Source organism: Orcinus orca, chromosome 14 (assembly GCF_937001465.1).
Source record: "Orcinus orca chromosome 14, mOrcOrc1.1, whole genome shotgun sequence".
Lineage (NCBI taxonomy): Eukaryota > Metazoa > Chordata > Mammalia > Artiodactyla > Delphinidae > Orcinus > Orcinus orca.
This window is the reverse complement of record NC_064572.1, coordinates 62,614,209-62,638,397: the sequence shown is the minus strand read 5'-3', so window position 1 is coordinate 62,638,397 and position 24,189 is coordinate 62,614,209. Positions and strand designations below refer to the sequence as shown.

Genomic DNA, 24,189 nt, shown 5'->3' with positions numbered 1-24,189 from the left:
CTACATTCTTTTTTTTAATATTTATTTATTTATTTGGTTGCACCAGTTCTTAGTTGCAGCACGTGGGCTCCTTAGTTGCGGCATGCGAACTCTTGGCTGCGGCATGCATGTGGGATCTAGTTCCCTGACCAGGTACAAACCCAGGCCCCCTGCATTGGGAGCGTGGAGTCTTATCTACTGCGCCACCAGGGAAGTCCCTAAATCTACATTCTTACCAGCAGTATATGTGAATACTTGTTTCTCCATGACCTCATCAGCATGTGAAGCAATCAGACATGCTGATTTTTGCTGTATGGATAGATGTGAAGTTATCTGTCTCCTTGATTTGCATTTCCTTAGTTGTTAATGAGGTTGAGCATCTTTTTGTTTATTTTTTGGTCCATTGGTACTCATCTGTCAATTGCCTATTCATATTCTTTGCCCATTTTTCTATTGAAATGTTTTTCTTTTTCTTACTGATTTGTAGTAGTACCTTGTATATTATCGATATTTTTATACACACACATGTTATATGTGTTGTAAAAATAATCAGATATTAGGAAAAAGATGAATAACAAAGTGAAATTCAACAGTAATCTTACTATGCAGAGATAACATAGTTCGTTGTATCTTTCCAGACTCTTCTTAATACAGAGGAACATATGTTTATAGTTATAAATAATGTTGAACTAAAATGGAATCATACCATAGCTTTTTTCACCAGCAATATATGTAAGCAGCTTTTCAAGTTAAAAGTAAGATTTGCTGCATCATCACTTTTAATGTTTTTATTTAATCCCTGTTGGCTTCCAGTTTTTACTGTTATGTGCATGTTATGACCAAGCTTATACATACATCTTTTAAAATTCTTCCCTTAAGATAAGTTCTTAAACGTAGGATTGATGCCTTGTTTGGGAGCTTTTTTATATACATTGCCAAATTGCCTTTCAGAAAAATTTTAGTAGCTTATACTCTCATCAGCAGTGTTGATGAGCTGTTGTTTTCTATACATTTGATTGTGTGATTGTACTCAAATAATTAACAGATGCATACCTGCTCTCTAAATCCTTTTGGAAAAAATGAATCTGCCATTGTGTATTAATTATTGAGGTTGAATGCCCTAGGATGTTTATTGGCCCTCTGTATTTGATTTGTGAATTGTGTTTGCTCATTTTTCGGTTGTTTTTATGTGTTTTTCTCATTAACTTAAATAAACTGTTTTTGATATGTTAATTATTGCAACTCTTCTTTAAATGCATAGTAAACATTTTCTCCTAGTTTTTTTCTTTGTCATTTAACATTTCTTTTCCCCTTGACAATTCTGAAGTTTAATTTTAGTATTTTTAGCAGTAATTTTAGTATTTTTTTCTTTATGGGATTTTGCTGTGCTACTATGCTTTTAAGAGCCTTTCACCAACTTTAAAATATAGAAATTTAAATAAAATCAGAAATTACAACATTTTCTTTACTTTTACAGTTTTATTTTTAGATTTAAAATTTTAATTCATCTGGAATCCATTTTGATTTCATTTGTGAGGTTGGGCTCCAACCTGCCCCTCCCCCAATTTATTAGCAACAGCAATTACTGAATAATTTATGCTCCTTTCTCCTCTTTGTTTGAAATGCCATCATATTATTTGCTAAATTCCGTTATATAGTAAAGTCCTTTCTGAACTTTGTTGTGTTCCATTGATTTTTCTATTTCCTATTCTTTCATTAGTTATTGAGCCCTTGGTCTTTTCCTATCAAATCTACTTCTCTCCTGTTTTTTCCCTCTTGTTAGTAAATGGCTCCTTCTTACCCTCAGGCCAGTCTAGAGGTATGGGAGGCGTCTTTGAGAACCCTCTAGCCCTTAACATCTAATCAGTCCCGTATCCTGCTGATTCTACCAAATCCATCTAAAACATCTTCACTGCCACCTCCTTAGACCAAGTACTATTTCTTGCCTGGACTTCTGCAGTAGTCTTCTATCCTGTTTTCTCACTTTCACTTGTCCACATCATTTTCTGCATGGCAGAAAGAAGGATCTTTTAAACTTACCTATATTTATTTGTTGGTTTTTTTTGTTTTGTTTTGCGGTACGTGGGCCTCTCACTGTTGTGGCCTCTCCCGTTGCGGAGTACAGGCTCCGGACGTGCAGGCTCAGCGGCCATGGCTCACGGACCCAGCCGCTCCGCCGCCTGTGGGATCTTCCCGGACCAGGGCACGAACCCGTGTCCCCTGCATCGGCAGGTGGACTCTCAACCACTGTGCCACCAGGGAAGCCCTGTAGTTTTCATAAACGTTATTGAATGAAAAAATGTCACTTTCTTGTTTTTAAACTGATAGATCAAGATCTCCATTTTTTTTGGTTGATTTATTCTTCTTATAAAATAGTTTCTTATGATAGTTGGAATGCATTTTTAGAACTTAAAGGCTATTTTTCACCATTCCTATTTTTAACATATTACCGTATGGTCATGATAATTCAACTTTTCATTCACTTTTAAAATTTGATAAGATATATTAGCTTTTAAAAAAATAATGGCCTTTGGCAGTACAGTGGTTAAGACTCCGTGCTTCCACTGCACGGGGCACAGGTTTGATCCCTGGTTGGGGAATTATTGGTAAGATACTACATGCTGCATGGTGCGGCCAAAAATAATAATAATAATGGCCTTTGATATTTCTGCCAGTGTATTCTACAAGATGAGCTTTCATTATTAGTATTTTCAAGTCATATCAGGTACCTAAATTGGCTTATACATTTAAAAATTAGGAACATAGCCTATGACTTTACTTATAATTGTATTATCATTTTAGTTTCTTTTAGAATTTTTTTTTTTTTTTTACTATTTTTTAAATTTTTTAATTTATTTTTTGGCTGTGTTGGGTCTTCGTTGCTGCGCGCGGGCTTTCTCTAGTTGTAGCAAGTGCGGGGCTACTCTTCATCATGGTGCGTGGGCTTCTCATTGCGGTGGCTTCTCTTGTTGCAGTAGTTGTGGCGTGTGGGCTCTAGGGCACGCAGGCTTCAGTAGTTGTGGTGCCCAGGCTCAGTAGTTGTGGCTTGCAGGCTCTAGAGCTCAGGCTCAGTAGTTGTGGCACACGGGCTTAGTTGCTCCACGGCATGTGGGATCTTCCTGGACCAGGGCTTGAACCCGTGTCCCCTGCACTGGCAGGTGGATTTTCAGTCACCGTGCCATCAGGGAAGCCCCTCCTTTAGAATTTCTGACCTAGGTGAGAAACCCATATCCCAAGTTAAATTAATATCTATGAATTTAATGAGCTTTAATTCTATTAAATATGTAGCACTTTTTTTTAAGCATTGAGGAATGCAAATGATTCTTGGTGACTTTATTGTATGTCTGCAAGTTTGCTGAATTAACTGTCTCTAGTAATTCTTTTGGTTAATTTCCTTAGATTTGTGAGTGTGTGTGGTAAAAAATACTTAACATGAGATTTACCCTTTTAAAATTTCAAGTGTACAATACATTTTTATTGACTATAGGTACAGTGTTGTATAGCAGATCTCTAGAGCTATTTATCTTGCTTGACTAAAACTTTATGAATTTCCCTAGATTTTTTTAGTTATATAATTATGCCAAAATAAAAATCTTGATTTCCCCCCAACCTCGTATTTTAATTCTTCACATAACACTAATAACTATCTGAAATTCTCTTGTTCATTTATTTGCTTTTTGTTCTTTATTGCCTTTAAAATTTTATAGTCCATGAGAGCAGTCTTGCCTTATTCATTGCTGTGTCCACAGTGGTTGGAATAAACAGTACTTGGTACAGACTAGGCACCCAATTAATATTTGTTGTTGAGTGAACCTTCTCTGTAACAATCAGTATTTTCATTTTTCCCTTCTCTATATTTGTACCCCATTTTTCCTTCTTGAACAACTATGGCAAATTAAAGTGGTGAAAATAAGCATTCTTGATATTTTTTCCTATGTTATTTAAGGCAGTGACTATATATATTAAATGCTGGCTTTTAGTTTAAAATATATGCTTATAATCCACGAGTCAGTTTAACAGACATATTCATTTCATCAGCTTTTTTTTTCCCTTTCTTTACTCACTGTGTGTGTGTCTGTGTGTGTGTGTATTTTGACCATTGTTTTTGAATATGTCACTATTTTATTTAAATCTCTTATGAAGCAAATTACTCATGGTATCTGTTACAGTAGGTGCTTATATTTCACATATTTGAAAATTATGAGATTTCCCAAGATTGGCAACCGTGTAGTGTGTTCTTAGCCTCACACAGCAAGATAGAAGTCTTCAGAAGAAGTCCTATTTCATGCTCTTTTTATAAGACTATAAAGATACATGGCCAGTCTCATAATTAAATGCAATATGACAGTGCTTCCCCCTGAATCATATTGGAAGTCATCTGTATTTCTGGTAGTCACTTGGGAAATCTGGCATCTCTTACAAATTCTGGTTCTGAATTTTTCTTTGTCTTATGGGTATGTCCATGAGTTGTTCTTTATGGCCTCACATGCCTTACCATTAGCATGAAATGACTGTTTTCATCATGGTCCCCAGCTTCTTATTCCATTTCACTCTAATTCTTGTATGTAGTTATTATAATCCTCAAAATTATGTACACATCTGACTTGTCTCTTTTATGTAGGGGAGGCTATGTTGCTTAAAAGTTTTAAAAGCCTTCTTTCATAAGCCCTAAAAAAAGGCTATGTGCTTAAAGGCCTTGTTGCTTAAAAGTTCAGCCAGTTTTCAGAGGGAAAGTAAACGTTTCTACAGATCAGCAAAGTGCTTTGTGTGTGTGTGTAGCAGGGTGGAGGGGTGGTATAGGATGTCTAACTAGTAAAATCAAACACTTCTGAGAGATCAGGTCCTTGATACGGAAAAGTCAGCCTTCGGAATCTGTATTTCCCAAGCAGATGTAACCCTGTAAGGGCTTATGTGCCCACAGCACAGAAGGCCAAACTCTGATAGTGGGTGTTTGCAGCAAAGAAGGGTTTTTTTGCGGGGTCCTGCAAAGAGAATGGGCAGCTCATGCTCAAAGGGCTCAAACTCCCCAGTGGCTTTCAGGGAAGTTTTTAAAGGCAGCATTTGGGTTGAGGTTTGCAGGGGGCATGACTTTCTTCATGGTGATGTTCCAGAAATCTTAATCATCAGTCTTCTGGTTCCAGCCAGTCTGGGGTCTCTGTGCTTGTGCTCAGGTAGTCAGCATCCTCCACCTGGGTGAGGGCCTTGGTTACTTCAGAACAACTCACAGATATGCATTAGGTTGTTACGTATATCCCTTGAGGAGGAACCAGGACTCTGTTTTATAAATGACTGTTTCTTGACTGCTTTTCCTTTGTTTCTGCATTTCCTCACTCCTGAATTAGTAAGTGCTTGAGTTTGTTCTTTGGAACTCAGGGAGGGCCTAGGAGACTAAAGCCTTTTTCCAGGGAAGGCCTAGGAGACTAAAGCCTTTTTCTACAAACAAGAAACCGGGAACACAGAGGGGCTTTTGTACGTGGCTCTTGCACCCCAAAATTATCCTGTTTCATAGATAATTATGCCAAAGTACACTATGGTTAGAGAAACAGGGTCTAGTAAACAATGTTTACAGAGATAAGTAGACTTTGTTCTAAGTGAGGTTCTAGGAAGAAAGAATACAAGCTGCTAATTGTTATTTGTTAATTGGTGTTTGTTTTCCCTCAGTGTTGAGCTGTTTATTTGTAGCCAGTACTGAGTGATTGCAGGTTTAGGAAGTGGTAAATTCATTTACTTGTCCACTGTATTAAGTTGCATGTACTGACCTGGGTTTTTGCTTGTTTTTGTTTTTGACTGTTTCCTACTTTATAATTTAAATCTTGAAATTTTGCCTTCCTTCTGTTTCTTTGGTTTGCAGGTTTGGAAAGGAAACACAAGTATCCAACTTAAGAGCTTTGTGAAAGGTCTTTTAAGAGAGAACCTTTTCCCTAAAAATTTATTTCCTCAACAGGTAGAGTGGTTTATCCTATAGCCAGGCATTTTTTAAAGGAAACAAGAAGCAGCTTATTTTGATTTTTTGGGTTGATGGCAGGAACAGTAGATTTTCTAATGGGATCCCTATGTGTGTCAGTAGGCAGCTATGTCAGAGCTGTTTTATTAGTGTCATTTGAGGAGCTGTTTTGTAGAAGATTTAGTTTGACGATTTATTTTTCAAATACACTTTGGCTTTTTTACTTTTATTTTTTAGGCTGTGCGTGTTACAAAACCCAAAATCCCAGAAGCCATAAGAAGAAATTTTGAGTTAATGTGAGTAATATGCATGGGATCCCAATATTTTTATTTAGGGCTGTCTACATTAATTTACCACTCTAGAGGAAAATTATGTTTCAGATATTACACTGGGGAGGGCTATATGTCTATCTTCCATTCTTTAATTCTAGTAATATTACCTAGTCTGGTGTCTTAATTCCCACTAGACTCTTATTAGTTTTCTCTTTATATATGGACATTTCAGGAGCAGCTTCAGTGGCTAAGGATGCAGTTTGCTGTAGAACTGTTGTTGGAAGCCTAAGCAGCTATAATTTGGATGTGAATAATACCTTGAATTAAATATTAATAGAGGAGAGAAAGAGTCCTAGCTGTTAAGGTTAAAGAGAGTGTCTATATTTTGTTACTGTGTTACAAATGGTAAGAATAAACACATTGGTATCAAGTTTGCTTTTCCATTGTATGTGATTATGTATCTAAAATTAGACCTGATCTTTATAATTTGCCTTTGGGGAAACTTTGCCTGGGTTGACTCCTGGTAGTCTTCTCTTCTGTGTGTCCAGGGCTGACTGGGAATGAGAAGTTACTTGCTTGACATGAAATTAGTTTCAAAGTGTTTTAGAAGATTCCTTTCGGGGACTACCTATTGCAGTTGAAATGTCAGTATTCTCATATGACAGGTACTGAAAAGAAGAAACAGAAGTCTTTAGGAAACTTGACAGATATGTTAAGAGGCAAAATATGAAATACTAGAAAACTAACTTTGCAAAAGTCAAGAATACAAAAGACGTATAAATACAGGGGGTCCAAAAAGTACTAATACTACTTCTTTGTAGAGTGTTATACTTCTGAGTTATTATTGTTCCCAAGTCTATATCTTTTATTATCCAAAGTTTTATCTTCCCTTTTTCATTGTAGAAAAGGATTTCTTCTTTTAAAACTGTAAAGCACAGAGTGCTAGGCTGAGTAGATCATGGGTCTGATCCATTTATAGAAGAAAAATAAATTTCGTGAAGGCTCAGCATGTCTTAGGCATTAAATATAATAGCTTCTGGTGATGGAAAGATGAATACTATGTGTTATCTGCCTTCAAATAACTCACAGTATCCAGAATGTCATTTTATGTCTTTTATCAATGTTGGCAGGAGGAAAGGAGAGAGGTGGGGGTGGGTGATGTTTGGGGAAACTATTGGAGTTACTTTACAGGTAATTCTGGATCTTTCCTAATTTTAAACACTTTTGGAATTCTAGAATTAAAGGCTACCTTGGGATGATCCAGTCTAACTTCCCACCTAATAGTGATCTTTTTTTATACCCTTTCTTCCATGTGGTCACCCAGTTGCCACTTGTACATGCTTAGTGATTGGCCACCTATTTCCATTGTTAGAAAGCTCAGATTCTTAGAAAGTTCTTCTTTGCATTGAGCCCCAGTTCACCACATAATTAGTAACTGCCACCTAGTTATATCTTCTGTATAACAAATCGGGCTGCTACACAGGGGTGTCTGCCTGAAGAGGGGCTGAAATCCAGCCCCCTTCTGCTTGCCAAACCATGCATCCGAGGGGCTGGCTACATCTGCCCGGAAGTTAGTGCCTTTGCTAATTGGTGCAGATTAGCTGGAGGCCTAACAGCAGAGGAAGCATTCATATACTCCAGACACTTCCAGATCACAGGCCTTTCCATGATAACGATTAGAGGAAAGGGTCTGACTAAAATTCAAATATACTAAATTTGATTCCTATTTCTGGGTGACTTTGGGCAAATCATTTAACCTTTCAACCTCAAATTCATTATTAGTAAAATAGGATAACATCTCTCTTGCCTACCTTACTGAGTCAGAAAGTTCTTGTTGAAAATGGTTCTCTGACCCGCTGTAGAGTCAGAATTACTACCTGTGACTGTACACCATTTCTAATTTTTTGTAATATTTTACTCCACAGGGAAGCTGAGAAGACAAAACTTCTCATAGCTGCACAAAAACAAAAGGTTGTGGAGAAAGAAGCTGAGACAGAGAGGAAAAAGGCTGTTATAGGTACTTGGATTTCTTTCTGAAATGGATGCCTCTAAGTACATGTGTTATGAGTTTGTCCTGTTCTTTGTCCATCTCATGTTGGATATTGATGGGACTCAAATAAGACTGCATCATACGTAGTGGAGAATTCTGGAAATTCCTTTGTGTATTCAGATGTCCTAAAACCTTTAAAAGTAGATGAGGCCAGTAGTTGATGAAGTGCTTTGGCTCTTCACCATGGTGTTGGCCCCCGCTGTTGTCTTTTGAGGACAGGAAATGTGGATAGGGCTTGGGGGCAGCTCTAGCCTCTGGCGGACTAGGGGTTTTGTTTATACAGATTCAGAACAAGGAGGTTTTTTGGCCAAAGCTCAGGATTATAGTATGCATCCTTGCTGTTGACATGCACCTAGTTTTATCTGGATAGATAGATGTTACCGCCTTTAGAAGTACAGCAGCATTGCTCACGGCTCATTTTGAGTCCCAGTGACTTCCCTAACACTCCAGCATATTGTGTATTCAACTGCCGTCTTAGGTTCTCAATTGTTTGTTCCTTGGTTTGCTGAAAGTTTGAGTTTTATATTAAATATTTCAAATATACAGGAACATACAGAGAACTATATATGAAGGCTTAACATTTTGCCATATTCCTTCAGATCATATTTTCTTTTAGGAAAAAGTTTATATATCTATTTGAAGCCTCCTTTGTACCCATCCCTGGTCTTATTTCTTGACCTCTCTTCTCAGAGTACATTCTATTCTGAAGTTGATGTATATTTTCTGTCCATATTTTTATACTTTTACTCTAAATATGTAACAGGAAACAATTCATAGAATTGTTTTACTACAAAAGTGATATCAAACTCCGCCTTTTATTTCACAACTTCATTTTTTTACTAACATTGTTTGAGTTTTATTCATATTGATACATGTAGATCTAGTTTATTTTTAACTGCTCTGTATGTATCTCATTCTATGAGTGAGCCTCATTTGATTCTGATGGATTACTAATGAGTTAGTTTCTGGTTTTTCCTTATTACAGACAGTTCTGCAGTAATACCCTTATCCATGTCTCTCTGCACACATGCAAGAGTTTTCCTAGAGAAGTGCTACTCCACATGTGATGTGGGTCGGTGCCCTGTCACCGGCTTTTTGTTTTGGATCCACAATGAGATGAGTATGGAAATTGAGAATGAGTGTTAGAAGTTCTTAAAGCATTTTAACACAGTAATTTTATTGTCTGTTGAATCTAATAAAAAACTGGAACTTATGTTTTTCTTTTTTAATATTTTTCTAGTAACTCATTATAATTTATAAAATATTGAAATACAAAAAAAAATGCTTTCCCACAGGTAGTTTGAGAAGCACTGCTCTAGAATGCATATCTTGAAGTAGAATTGCTGGGTCATAGGGTACACACATCTTCAAATTACAACACGCTGCCGAATTGCTCTCCAAAGTGCTTTCTCCATTTTACCCTCTCCTCAGCAGTGTTTGAGTTTCAATTTCTGTGCTGCCGTATTCACTTCCCATTTCCACACATCGTCCTCTACCCTTGGAGTTATCAGATTTTTTAAAATGTATACCAGTTTGATGATGGGCATGGTATCACATAATTTTGATACGAGTTTTCCCAGTTACTAGTAAACTTGAGTATTGTTTATGGGTCATTCGGGTTTCCCTTTTTTTAGTATGTGAATTGCCTGTTAATATCTTTAGCCCATTATTTGATTACTTTTTTAAACTGATTTGTAGAAGTTCTTTGTATCTTCTGGATATTAATCCCTTCCCAGGTTTATGCATTGCAAATATCATCTCTCAATTTGTGGCTTGTCTTTGAACTTTATGATGTCTTTGACATACATATATATTTCATTTTCATGTAATCAAATTTATCAGTCTTTTCCTTTCCAGTTTGTGCTTTTCCTATCTTGTTTTAAGAATTCTTCCCCAACCCCAAAGTAATAATTTTATTCTGAAAGTTTTAAAGTTTTTCTTCTCATATGTAGGTCTTGAGTCCATCTGGAATTTATTTTAATGTTTAGTGTGACATAGAAATTCAGTTTAATTTTTTCCAAATGGCAAGCCAATTGTCTTAGACTATTTATTGAGTAGTTTCTTATTTCCTGTACTTATTTCTAATGCCACATCTGTCATATAATAAGATCCTATATATAATTTGTTCTGTTGTTAGGGTTTCCATTTTCTTTCAATTTCTTGGTCTATCCTTTTACAGTAGTACCTTGCTTTAATTACTATAGCTTTCATTTTAAGTCTTGCTATCTGGGAGAGCAAGTTCCTTCTTAACTATTCCTCGAAACTGTTCCTATTTCTAAAGTTGTATTGGACTATTCCAGGCCCTTTATTCCTCCAAATAAATTTTAGAACCAGCTCCTCAAGTTCCATAAAATACTGTTAGGGTTTTGATTGTAATCACATTACTTGTATATAGTACATCAGTTTGGAGAGAATTACAATATTTATGATATTGAGTTTTATAAATCTGTTCTATTTCTCCATTTATGAGAATGAAAAATGAAAGAATGGTCTTTCAAAAAAGTATCATAATTTTCTTCTCAAAGTTCTTACACACTCTTTGTTAGAGATTTATTCCTATATATTCCTCAAATTTTTTGCTATTATAAATAGGCTCTTTTTTCAAGGCACATTTTCAAACTGGTTTTTACTTTTGTATAGGTATGCTGTTAATTTTTTCATTTAGCAATCTTGCGGAAAATGCTGTTGTTTCTAATAGTCTCTTGGATTTCCCAAGTAATCATATTGTCTTCAGATCAGGACAGTTCTGGTTTTTTCTTTGTACTCCCACACCTTTTAGTTCTTACCTTACTGCTTTAGGCTATGACTTCCAGTGAAGTGTTGAAAAGAAAGATGGTGACAGGCATTCTTGTCTTGTTCCTAACTTTAAATACACAGTCCCAGTGATGTTTGCTATACTTAACTTTTATCGGGTTAATGACATTTCCTTCTGTTTCTTGCTTGCCAAGGGTTTTTATCATGAATGACTGCTAAAACTTTTAGAGTTTTTTTCTAGATCTGTCGAGATGACGATATAATTTTTCTTTTTAAAGCAATTAATATGGTGAATTATATTAATAGATTTTCTCTTACTGAATTATTTTGTCTTCCTGGGATAAATTCACTTGACCATGAAGTAGGAGTTTTACCCTAATAATTTCTTTTAATTTTTCACTTTTATTTTCATAAATGGTCAGCTTTTTTTCTTCTTACATTCTTACTCTCAAGTTTTTGAGGGTTTTTTTGTTTGTTTTTTGTATCATGGTTATACTAGCCTCAAAATGAGTTGGAGAGCATTTCTTCTTTTTCTGTGTTCTGGAGCATTTTGTATAAAATATGTTTTACTTCCTCTTTGTAGGTATGGTGGAACTCAATTATAAAAACCATCTTGGTCTAGTGGGGTTTGTGCTTTTTTGTATGCTCGTTTGATTTTTATGGCAACACTTAACCTACTGATTTAATTTCTGTAGTGTGTAAGGTATTTGTTTCTTTTTTAAGTCAGTTTTGGTAGTTATACTTTCTAGAAAATTCTCCATTTTATCTGTTACTTCAAATTTGGGGGCATAAATTTGTAAAGTTCTCTTACGATTTTTAAACCCTCTACCAAATCTGTATGCCCCTTTTCATTCCTGATATTGTTTATTTGTGCCTTCTGTTTTGCTGGATCAGAGGTCTGTTTTATGCATCTTTTCAGAGAACTAAATTTTGATTTGGTTGATTCTTTAGTCACTTTCTTTTCAATTATTATTTACAGTTATTTTTTATTATTTATTTATTTTACTCACTGGTTCTTTTCTAACTTTTTGAGTTACTAAATTCTTTAGTAAAAACTAAAAGACTAAAAAAGTCTTTTCTAATGGAAACATGTAAGATTATACATTTTCTTCTAAGTTCTGCTTTTAGGTATATCCACAAGTTTTGAATGTAGTTTATTTATTGGTGTTTGGTTTTCATTAAAAAAAAAAGTCCATTATTTCTTCTTTGACTCATGAATTATTAAAAGTATATTTTTCAGTTTCTAATTGGTTCTCAGGGGGCTACCTTTTTATTGTTGATTTCCAATGTTATTGCATTGTAGTCAGAAAATATCCGTTATATGGATTCTTAAGTATTTGTTGAAGTTTGTTTTGTGGATTATCAGTACGTGGTCCTTTTTTGGTAAATGTTCTATGTGTGCTTGAAAAGATTGAATGTATATTCTCTATTTGTTGGATGCAGGTTTCTCTGCATATTCGTTATGTCAGGATTATGAATTGTATTGTTCACATCTTCTGTATTCTTCTAATTTTTGCCTTCTTGAGCTATCAATTACTGAGAGAGGTGTGTTAAAATCTCGCACTATGACCATGAATTTTTTGACTTAAAACTTTTTTTCTTTATGTATTCTGGGGCTATATCATTAAGAATGTTTAGTTTCAGAACTGGATTGTTACATCTCTGTGGAGAATTGGTCCAGTTATGTAATAACCCTCTTTTATAGCCAGACATGCTTGTTGGCTTAAGGTCTATTTTGTCTGATGATAATATAGCTATGACAGATTTCTCTTGGTTAGTTATTTTCTTGATGTGTCTTTTCACATCCTTTTACTTTCAACTTTTCTATGTCATTATGTTTTAGGTGTGTCTCTTGTAAACAGCATATAGCTGGATTTTGTTATCTTATCCAATGTGAGAATCTGTCTTTTAACTGGTGAGTTTAGTCTTTTTATATTTATTGTGGTTACTGCTATATTTGGACTTGTTTGTATCATTTAATTTTGTGCCATTTACCATGCTTCTTTTTCCCTTCTTTTCTGATTGGTATTGAATTGATTGTATTTTCTTTATTATTTTCTTCCTTTTACTTGATTGGAAGTTTTACATTCTATTTCTAGAATTTGTAACTAGTTGTTTCCTGTAAAATGTTAACAAGCATACCTGACTTGACAGAGTCTAATCATTCTTTCCATCCTCTTCTTGAACAGTATCTTAGGATGCTTCAACTCTTATCACTGTCCTCCAGTTTTACATATTATTGTTGCCTAGTATTTTAGTTTCATGTTGTTTTTATTCCCCCATTGATTATTATCATCATTGATTCCTACAGTAAATATTTTATTTTGATTTAAATATGTTGTGTAATTTTTTCCTCTCCATTGCTTCTGACAATTCATTCTTTTTTTCTGCTAGCTTTTTTCAGTAAAGGCTAGGGACTGGAAAATTTATTCAGTCTTCCTTAGTCTGAAATACTTTTATTTCATTCTTGAATGGTAATTTAGCCTACAGTTCTAAGCCCAACTAAAGTTACTTTTCTTTGTCACTTTGGCAGTAGTATTTTGTTTTTGTTTGGCTTCTCCTCCTCTTTTTACTTTTAAGAATTTTCTCTGTTAAAAAAAAAAAAGAATTTTCTCTATCTTTGCATATTCTCTAGTTTCACTATGATATGCCACTGGGCTGGTGGGTAGAGTTGCAGCCCTTTAGCAGGTCCTCGGGTTTTATAGGGGAATTTCAGTTTTAACATCTCAAGGCCTCATCTCCTGGCCCTGCTGGGCAATAGCCCAAGGCCCTTTCTCTTACTAGTCTAATAACCACTCCCAGGGCTGCCACCATACAAGCTCTCAGCTCTCTCTTCACTTGTCTCTCTTGAGGATCTCTCATTCTTTCTTATGATCTCAATTATACATTAGAAAACAATTTTGTTATATTTTATCTAGCATTTTAAGGTGTTGGAAGGGTTTCTCATTAGCCTACTCCACCATTTTTCTAGAACTAGAGGTTTGGTCATGCTCTTTATTGCTTTATGCCCACACATCAGAGAACATTGTGAAATGGGATTACTGCATCAGTTCCCCATGTTGATACACCATTCTCTGGGTTCTAGCTGCAGGCTCCAGATTCCTGACTTTCTATTCAAATTTTATCTTGAGTTTCTGCTTATAGCTAAATTTTTAGTTCAGCTGAACACAACCTACTTTTAGGATGGTATGGTGATAGATTGATTTTATGCTGATGGGGAGATAGGGAAGTATGCCCTGGAGGAGCTGGTAAAGGATCCTGCCTTATGGAAAGAAGAAACCACCTGGAAATGTTCTTTCCATTATACATTTCCTCCAGAGGCCAAGGAGAAGATATGTTAAAATTCAACTTCTTTGGCTGAAAAGGAGAATTGAGAATGTTCTTCAAGAATTGCAGTGATTGTATTGAAAATATAATTAGAGTCTTTCTTCCCTGGTCCTGAATCCTTTGGTTAAGCCAGAGATTTCCTAAGGATGTTTTGTTTTCCCTGCCTGTAATTGCCTGCTGCAGCTACCTTGTTCACTCCCAACACTTGTTTTCACATTCTCAGGTGAATTACCCTGCTTTCTCTTTTATCTTCTACAGTAGTCAGAATACTCCTCCTCCCCTTCATCACATCATTTCCCTGATGGTTACATAACAGTTGATCCTGAGTATATATTAAAGTTAAATTCCTTAGCCTGTCACTCAAAACAGGGGTCTTCCAGCCCTCTCTGTAATTTTTTTGTTGTCTTCTTTTATCAGCTGGCTCTTTATCACCTCTTCAACTTCGACTTGCTATGCTAATTCGTATATCTTGTTTTTGTTTACACTTTCTGCCAGGTCCTTATAGGTCATGTCTATTATTTTCTTTAAGATTTCTTCCAGAAGGTCTTCCTTGTTTTATCTTCCATATTCTTTCTTTCTCCTGCCACATTATATAATTGTCCTATGTTGCCATACATTTGTGTTGCTCTGTTTTTGTTCTGAGAACGTTCATGAAGTATCTTTTTTTTCCCCATTAGCTTGTGGACCATTGCCATTTAATCCCATGAAGGACTGGAACTGTCACCTTTTGTACTCTTCCTTCCTACAAAACAAGCACTGTCAAAATAGAACAGTGAAGTAGGAAATAAATTCCCTTTTTTCTGTTGAGTTGTTTATAGTCTGAATAGATAAAACAATGAAACAATGAGCCCATAAAACCTTATATAATTGTTAGACTATGTGCTCATGTTTCTAAGTACCTCTGGAACTAGAGAAGTGTTTTTGAAGATCTTGTTTTGTGTATAATTATAGAAGCAGAGAAGATTGCACAAGTGGCAAAAATTCGGTTTCAGCAGAAGGTGATGGAGAAAGAAACTGAAAAGCGCATTTCTGAAATTGAAGGTACCTCAGGGAGAAAAGAGGCTCTGACCATCCTGAACTGCTTCTCTGTCTCAGGGACTGGGTCTGGGTTATGGTGGGTGGTCTGGAGGAAGTAGCTGGCCTGATATTCTAGACAAATTTTTTTTTTAATTGCCATTGTGTATCTAGCTCTTTTGTTTGGTTTGTGACTATGGGAAACCCAGCCTTTCATTTTCCATCCTTAAGTTGGGGCTTATTTGTTCTCAGGCAAAGTAATCAGTTTTAAAGAATATACAAGATAAGAAGCCCCACCACCACCAGTTTCTTTTCTACCCGTCAACTAAAAAAATAACCAAACAATTAGCTGGGGAAAAAAGAAGCCCTGATTGTCGTAGAGGCTCCCAAACTCTTGATTACACATAGCGGGATGTCGATGTTCTTAGCTCACTGTCTTGAAGACCAAATATTCAACCTCTTTTGCTTATATGATGATGCTACCTATCATTCTACATTAACTGATTCTGAATCAGATTTGAAGGGGATGGAGACAGTGCAAATAAATAGAGCAGAGCTCTCATGTCTGGACTTAATTATTAATACTTAAAGCCTAGAGCCTGGGTGGGGTGTGAGGCTTTAGGTGATGAGGGGTGGAGGAAAGAAGGAGCAACTTAAGGTGGAAAATGAAGTGGGTTCAGACGGGCTGAGAGTTAAACTTGATATTGACAAGAGTATTCCCCTTTGAGAAGGAGTTGTCTGGGGACTGGGATTTGAAAACTGCAAATGTTGTTTTATGCCTTTAAAGTAAAGTGAATGATTGGAATATCAATCAGTGGATAAAGGGGCTTCTACTTAAGGTAGAGTCTGAACTCTTACCCAGCTGAGGAAATGGATTGCAACTTTGCTCTGTTTTAAACACCGACTGTTTTGCTTACTAGATGCTGCGTTCCTAGCCCGAGAGAAGGCGAAAGCAGATGCTGAGTATTATGCCGCACACAAATATGCCACTTCAAACAAGGTGACTGGCTCTCTGTGTCACTCTCCTAGTAATATAGGTTAAGTTTTTGCTTTCGCCTGTGGGGGTTCTAACACGATGGAGGCGATTTTATCCAGTGTCAAGGAAGGGTAGTTACCATCACACCCTCTAGAATTGGCCAGCCACTTGGAAAGACATATGTTGCACATTCTATGGGTAGAGAACTTTGTATAGTTCTTTATAAAAGTGGGGAGCTAGGACAAAGGCAAGCAGATATATAAACCCAGGTCAAATGCCATAAATTCATCCATTTGAGCTGTATAAGGGCTCAATAATCAGGAAAGTTAAAGGTCTTCTGAAATGACAGGAGTGACAGGAGAGGAGTAAAGTTCATTTAAAATTGCTTCCCAGATCAGGTAGACCTTTGGGGTAGATGCTAAGCTTGTTTAGAGCAGAGTTTCTCATCAGACATTCTTAGCATCTTGGGGTGAGATACTTTTTCATTATTGAAGCCTATCTCATGCATTCTGGCCCTTGGCTGCTAAACTGTCAGTAGTGCTCACCAATTATTTTAACAATCCACACCCCCCACCACACACACGCGTTTCCAAATGCCCCCAGTTGAGTACTGCTTGTTTGTTGGATTTAAAAAATACTCTAGTCATGAGGAATTTCATATGTGGTAATTTGAGAAAGGAAGTTGGGTGATGTGTGGGTGAACAATTTTTGTATAGGGACTGGGGTAAGTTTAGGTCTAGAGAGTACAGACCTAGTTAGTAGGAATTATTTAATTAAAAGTCAGCTAGAACCCCTTGTAGTCTGAGAAGGGAAGGATATAGGGAAGGATATGACCAAGGTTTATAAGGTTAATAATTATACAGTAGAGTGGAACAGAGGAAAAGTTGAGAAGGAGGTTGCTAAGGTATATGATGCAGTCTGAAAGGTTAGAGTCAAGATTTAAGGTATAGACAGGGCTTAAACTTTTTCCATTTAGGAAGGAGCAACATAATCTATATTCAGAAGTCTGAAGATACGGTAGCTTGTCAGAACGAGAGTTGTCAGTGCTTTGAAATCCAGTGTAAATTTAGAAATAAACTTAACATATTGGAGGACACAACTCTATAGAAACAGAACGGAATTTGGTCAAGATGAAGGCAAGATGAGAAATTTCAGTTTCCAAACCAGTGATCCAAATCTGTCATGGGAAAAGCTGCCCAGGCACAAGTGTCAAGACTTTGTCATTGATGTGAGCCTTATGCTGAAAGGGGCAGTAGTTTTATGCCATTCTGAAAAATGCTGTCAATGTGATAGCCACACTTCAAAGTGAGAGAGGGTCATTGGTAGCAATTCACAATTGAGGAATGATATTCAGGAGAACAATAGGGAAAATCTGTGTAAGGAAAGAGAGCAGTGACTATTGCACCAAAGTGTTCTGATGCCTTTGCTCTTGTTTGCCTCTCACAGCACAAATTGACCCCGGAATATCTGGAGCTCAAAAGGTACCAGGCCATTGCTTCTAACAGTAAGATCTACTTTGGCAGCAACATCCCTAGCATGTTCGTGGACTCCTCTTGTGCTTTGAAATATTCAGAGGTTAGGACTGGAAGAAAAAGCTCTCTCCCCTCTAAGGAGGCTCTTGAGCCCTCCGGAGAGAGCCCCATCCAAAACAAGGAGAGCACAGGTTGATGCAACAGGTGGAAATGTTCTCCCATATCAAGATATGGCCCGAGGGGTTAAGTGGGAACGATGGTTATACGACTTCAGATTTACAGAGAACTCATGCTCCGTCTGTTCTGCCTTTCCTGTGGTAGTCCTGGTTTATCAGCTGATTGCAGGATAGAGCCAGCTGTCTGGCACCCAGATGGTCTTTTCAGGTGCAGTTTTATCAAATATCCTGTGTATGTTCGTTTCTAAACTGGTACTCATGAATGAGGGAAAATCTGATGCTAACATACTGCCTGCACTGGAATGTTAAACACTAAATATTTAACAAGCTGTGTTTTTCTAAGCTGAGATCTATTGGATAATGTTTACATTGGTCCCCGGGGAAATGTGTGCTCAGTCATTCAAGAGATAGGAGGTCAGAGAAAAGGCGGCCAGGATGTGGTAAGTGTTAAGAAGACTGATTATGCCAGGACCCAGGCTTTCTCTTTTGGGTCTAGTCCCAGCATTCATCCATGTGAGTAGCATCTAGTCCGCTGAAGTTCCCCAGGAAATGATCTTCCACTTGAGCAACTATTTACTTGATACGATTTGCACCTTTTTGTTTTCCTAGAGTCAAGATGGTGGCCTGCTGGGACATGCACCTTGCCACCCAATCAGAGATTCTTCTTAGAGATTCCTAATCATTAGTTTATTGCATTAGTAGGCTCAGAGATAGAGCTTAGTTTGAAGTTTTGGGTGAGATGAAACCTTTGCTTTGAACCAAAGCTCTGGGGGCCATACATACCCCTCCACTGGGTGATGACTATCTCTGTCACTGCCCAGGCCATGTGTGGCTAAGGTGCCTGGTTTTTAGGCTCAGACAACTCCTTCTATGTCACCTCTCAGCTCTGGCCAAGAGTGGAACAGGACTTTAACCAGAAATAGAAGCAGCATCCAGTTCCTAGCTGTTCACTGCACAGTGTTGTATCATAACTGCAGGAAGTTTTTATTTTTAAAACTGGATTTGGGGTACATTCATTTGCCCCGGTACCTCTGCCTAAAGGTCAGATCCTGGGGCTGCTATGGTTACTGGCCCACGGGTTCTCCTTCTCAACACTCATCAGGAGCCCACCGGGTGGATCAAGGAGTAACCTAGAAAGCACCCTTGGTCATCTTTGCCTCCTTCCCTCCTGGCCCTGAGATGCTGAAATCTAAGTTGTTCCGCAGCTTTCACCTCAACTAGGAGATCAGGATTATTCCGCTGACTTCCTAGGCAGCCAGTGGATTTAAACTTACATGAGAGGATGACAGAGTTAGCCTGTGGCTATGGGAGATCTGTTTCATCTGGATGTTTTTTTAATCTTAAGATTAACTTTCTTGAATCAGTGTGCCCTGTAGTTAGGCCTGAGTTTACACAGTTTAAGACACCATTTGTGTACACTGTGTTCAAGCCAGACAGAAAAGTCATGGGACCACTTCCAGAAACCTTTAAGCTAACTGTCAGTCTCATGACAGCTTCTGGGTTGTGCCAGACACTTAATACGGGAAAGGAGTCCCAGATTTGAGGTCTTTTCCCAGGGCCTTATCCTATAAAGGCATTTGTAATATGGAAAGAATAATTTTTTTGTTTTTGCTCATTTAATTATATACATTCTCTTTATGAATGACTTTTGTGTTCTCTAGCCCTTTTTAAAAGATTTTTGGAACTATATAATAAACTCTTTACCTGTCATATATTGTTGCTGCATATAAATAATGATTGTTGTGGGAAATCTGGATCATTGACCTTTTTTTTTCTTTTTTTTTTTTTTTTTCTTTTTTTTTGTGGTACGCGGGCCTCTCACTGCTGTGGCCTCTCCCGTTGCGGAGCACAAGCTCCGAATGCGCAGGCTCAGCGGCCATGGCTCACGGGCCCAGCCGCTCCGCGGCATGTGGGATCTTCCCGGACCGGGGCACGAACCCGTGTCGCCTGCATCGGCAGGCGGACTCTCAACCACTGCGCCACCAGGGAAGCCCTGGATCATTGACCTTTGTGCTTTCATTCCTAGAGATGTTTCCTATTCCCATGAGCTAAAAACTGTTGCCCCAAAGTGATGAATATGGGTTTTCTTACAAACCACAGTCTCTGGTGGCAGAGTTGAGGAACAGGGAAGTAGCACTGTGAAGTTCTCAAGAAAGGACTTCTGCTTAAACTCTCCGTGGAATGTGCTTCCCTGTGCTCACTGGGGCTCAAAGTCTGCCCCCGCCCCGCCCCACCTTCAGGGATGTTCCTTTTGGTAATCTTGAAGTCTAAATTTATATGTGAAATGCTACCTTTTTTAAAAAAGAAACTAAATAAAATTATTTTACTATCAGTGATTTGTGTTTTTCCCATATGTCTCCTTTCTCTGTTGCTTAACCTGCTCCTCAGGCTGTCCTGCCCATTTCAGCTCGGAGCCAGTTTATTTACTACTTTAACTTAACTATAGACGCTCTCCTTACACTTTTCCTCGTGTAAGAATTTTGAAAGCAGGATTTCCATTCTTTCCTGACTCACGGAATTTAACAAGGGGTGTTTTGATTCCTTGTGGGATGCAGCCAGCAGCAGAGGAGGGAAGAGGGAGGATGGAGCATCGTGCCCCTCGGAGACTGCCTGAGAGCTGAAATACTTACACTGAGGAGGGGAGGGGACATTATCCTGAGGTGGAGAAAAGACAAACTGTATAAATTATAACTGGCAATGGTATGATATAATTAACCTCACTAATTCAGATGTTAACCCAGGAACCAGGATTGGACCTGCTCTGCTCAAGCTCTCAACATTCCCTCCTGGGGACAATTTCACAGTGCTGTTGGGGCATCAGGGCTTGATAATTGGGAGTGCTGGGGAAAGCAGCCCTTTTACTCGGGTTCCTATGGGATCCAACCCCATAGTATCCTACATCTGTGGCTACAAACCAGGGAAATTTAATTCAAACTAATTATCCTGTAGGCTTTTGGTACGTCTTAAAATGAAGTGATTTAGAATTAAGTGATTTCTGCCTCTTGCTGTGGGGAAGGAATTCTGTGAATTAGACGTTGTGGCTTCTGATTGCTTTAGGATTAAGTCCCAAGTGTATACACACCTCTCCAGCCCAAGTCCTTGAATGTACCTTCTCTCTGTCCCTTTGCATGTATTATTCCATCCACCTGGCCTACTTTTTCTCCCTTGTAGCTCCAACTTTGCTAACTCCTAAAGAGTCTTCACTTCTTCAGAGAGGTCTTCCGGAACTGCTTGCTCAGGTCAGCACCCCACGTTTCCCTGTTTGTAACACTCCACACGCCTCACATTACCTGCTTAATGTCTGTTCTCACAAATGTTTAGCTACCTGGGGGGCAGGGACTGTGACCATGCTCTTCCCTGGGATGGTATCTGTTGCTCATGCCTTGCACAGTGCCTGGCCCATATGAGTTGGTCAGTTACGTTGTGTGAAAGAACAAAAAGGATGAATGTGAAAGGCAGGTAAGTGAGTAGTGGGGAAAAAAGGACATAGAAGTTAGGCTAGAGTGTCCACGTCAGGGCTTAGTGTGTAACCATGGGAAATTACCTAATATCTCTGAACTTGTTTACATATTCTTACAGAGCTCTTCAGTGGGTTCAGCAAGATCTGTTTATGCACCTGGAATAGTGATTTGCACGTGGTGTTTGTTGGGGTGCATTAGTTCACCCAGCCTATTGGAGTCGATATATGTTTGTCTCTGAGTAGCCTGTAAATTCCTGTGATGGACAGAGAGCACAGTGCCTGATACATACAAGTGCATCAGAAAACACACATTGAATTATGTCTTCAGCAGCAGTGACCTAAGCTAGCTGGATTTTAAATCTCAACCGCAGCCCTCCAGGAACATCTCAACAAGCTGGGCCAGCTTCTCGGCTATCCTCTGGTCTCTTGTCTTTGTGTAAGCATTTTAAACTAATTTACTGTTAATTCATTGCTCACTCCCCCAAGTGTCCATTATTATATAACTCGGAATGACATTTTACTTGTTTTCCTTACCACGTTTCTTTGGAATTAGTGCCTTTCATGTTTTTCTCCTATTACCTCTTTCTATCCATTTTTCTACCTTCCATCTGCTACAGGCTGAATGTGTTCCCCTAAAAGTCATGTTGAAGCCCTAATGCTCCATGTGATGGTATTTGGAGGTGGGGCCTTTGACAGATATTGGGTTAGCCAAAAGGTTCGTTTGCTTTTTTCCATAAGATGGCTCTAGTAGCGCTCAGTTGTCTTTTTTTTTTTTTTTTTTTTTTGCAACACGCGGGCCTCTCACTGTTGTGGCCTCTCCCACTGCGGAGCACAGGCTCTGGACGCGCAGGTTCAGCGGCCATGGCTCACGGGCCCAGCTGCTTCGCGGCATGTGGGATCCTCCTGGACCGGGGCACGAACCCATGTCCCCTGCGTCGGCAGGCGGACTCTCAACCACTGCGCCACCAGGGAAACCCCCGCTTAGTTGTCTTTAAATTCTTTCGAAACAATTTTGTTAGATTGTATTGTGACAGCTGTCATATCAGTGTGCGTTGAAGAAAAGCTTATGAAAATTGGTGAATTTTTGTGTAGCCATTTTAATATTGAAGATGGAAGAAAAACATTTTCGGAATATTATGCTTTATTATTTCAAGAAAGGTAAAAATGCAACTGAAACTCAAAAGAAGATTTGTGCAGTGTATGGAGAAGGTGCTGTGACTGATTGAACGTGTCAAAAGTGGTTTGCAAAGTTTTGTGTTGGAGATATCTTGCTGGACGATGCTCCACGGTCAGGCAGACCAGTTGAAGTTGATAGCGATCAAATCCAGACACTAATTGAGAACAAACAACATTATACCACGTGTTGAAAATCATTTGCACCAGCTTGGTTATGTTAATCGCTTTGATGTTTGGGTTCCACATAGGTTAGGCGAAAAAAGCCTTCTTGACCGTATTTCCACATGCCATGCTCTACTGAAACATAATGAAAACGCTCCGTTTTTTTTGTTTTTTTGTTTTTTTGTTTTTTTTTTTTTGACTGCGTTGGGTCTTCGTTGCTGTGTGCGGGCTTTTTCTCTAGTTGTGGTGAGCGGGGGCTACTCTTCATTGCAGTGGCTTCTCTTGTGGAGCACGGGCTCTAGGTTCAGGGCTTCAGTAGTTGTGGCTCGCGGGCTCTAGAGCACAGGCTCAGTAGTTGTGGCGCACCGAAAACGTTCCATTTTTAAAACAAATTGTGATGGGTGATGAAAAGTGGATACTGTACAATAATGTGGAAAGGAAGAAATCGTGGGGCAAACGAAATGAACCACCACCAAGCACCCCAAAGGCTGGTCTTCATCCAAAGAAGGTGATGTTGTGTATATGGTGGGGTTGGAAGGGAGTCCTCTACTATGAGCTCCTTCTGGAAAATCAAACAATTAATTCCAACAAGTACTGCTCCCAATTAGACCAACTGAAAGCAGCACTCCATGAAAAGCGTCTGGAGTTAGTCAATAGAAAACACATAATCTTCCATAAGGATAACACAAAACCGCATGTTTCTTTGATGACCAGGCAAAAACTGTTTCAGCTTGGCTGGGAAGTTCTGATTCATCCGCTGTGTTCACCAGACATTGCACCTTCAGATTGCCATTTATTTCGGTCTTTACAAAATTCTCTTAATGGAAAAAATTTCAATTCCCTGGAAGAATGTAAAAGGCATCTGGAATAGTTCTTTGCTCAAAAAGATAAAAAATTTTGGGAAGATGGAATTATGAAGTTGCCTGAAAAATGGCAGAAGGTAGTGGAACAAAATGGTGAATACGTTGTTCAATAAAGTTCTTGGTGAAAATGAAAAATGTGTCTTTTATTTTTACTTTAAAACAGAAGGAACTTTTTGGCCAACCCAATAATTAGGTTGTTAAGGTGGAGCCTTCATAAATAGAAGTAGATGAGATGTCTACTTATAAGAAGAGATGTCTTATAAGAAGAGATGTCTCGCTGGGCCACATGAGGACACAACAAGAAGGCCATCTGCAAACCAGGAGGAGAGCTCTCACCAGACACCAAATCTGCTACCACTTTGGTCTTGGACTTCCCAGTATCCAAAACTGAGAAATGAATGTTTAAGCCACCCAGTTTATGGTATTTTGTTATAGCGGCCTGAGCAGACTAAGACGCCAGCTATTTCAATTTTTTATCTTGAAGTATTTTTAAATCTTTCCTTTTCTTTCTGTAAATATTTACTGGGTATCTAGTATGCGCTAGTTGCTGAGGCAACAAAAAAG

At 38.2% G+C, this 24,189-nt stretch overlaps 2 protein-coding genes across 4 annotated transcripts in view; both read left to right on the top strand.

Annotated features, from left to right (window-relative positions):
* The window catches only part of ERLIN1 (ER lipid raft associated 1), a 38,833-nt gene extending 15,748 nt beyond the window's left edge, over nt 1-23,085 (top strand). For 2 of the 3 annotated variants that reach the window (XM_004268451.4, XM_033425793.2), the window contains exons 8-12: nt 6,161-6,219; nt 8,121-8,212; nt 15,278-15,367; nt 16,261-16,340; nt 17,763-20,300. In XM_004268451.4, the coding sequence (XP_004268499.1) occupies nt 6,161-6,219; nt 8,121-8,212; nt 15,278-15,367; nt 16,261-16,340; nt 17,763-17,984 (543 nt within the window). In that variant the 3' untranslated portion in view covers nt 17,985-20,300. Of the gene's footprint in view, nt 1-6,160; nt 6,220-8,120; nt 8,213-15,277; nt 15,368-16,260; nt 16,341-17,762; nt 20,301-21,135; nt 21,204-21,543 lie in introns of those variants that run through there. The other variant, XM_049697115.1, reaches the window with a different exon arrangement.
* Nucleotides 21,722-24,189, top strand: part of LOC101280390 (cytochrome P450 2C23-like) — a 38,945-nt gene continuing 36,477 nt past the window's right edge. Inside the window, exon 1 of the mRNA XM_033425792.2 lies at nt 21,722-21,860. The gene's annotated coding sequence lies outside the window, so the exon portion shown is untranslated. The remainder of the gene's footprint in view (nt 21,861-24,189) is intronic.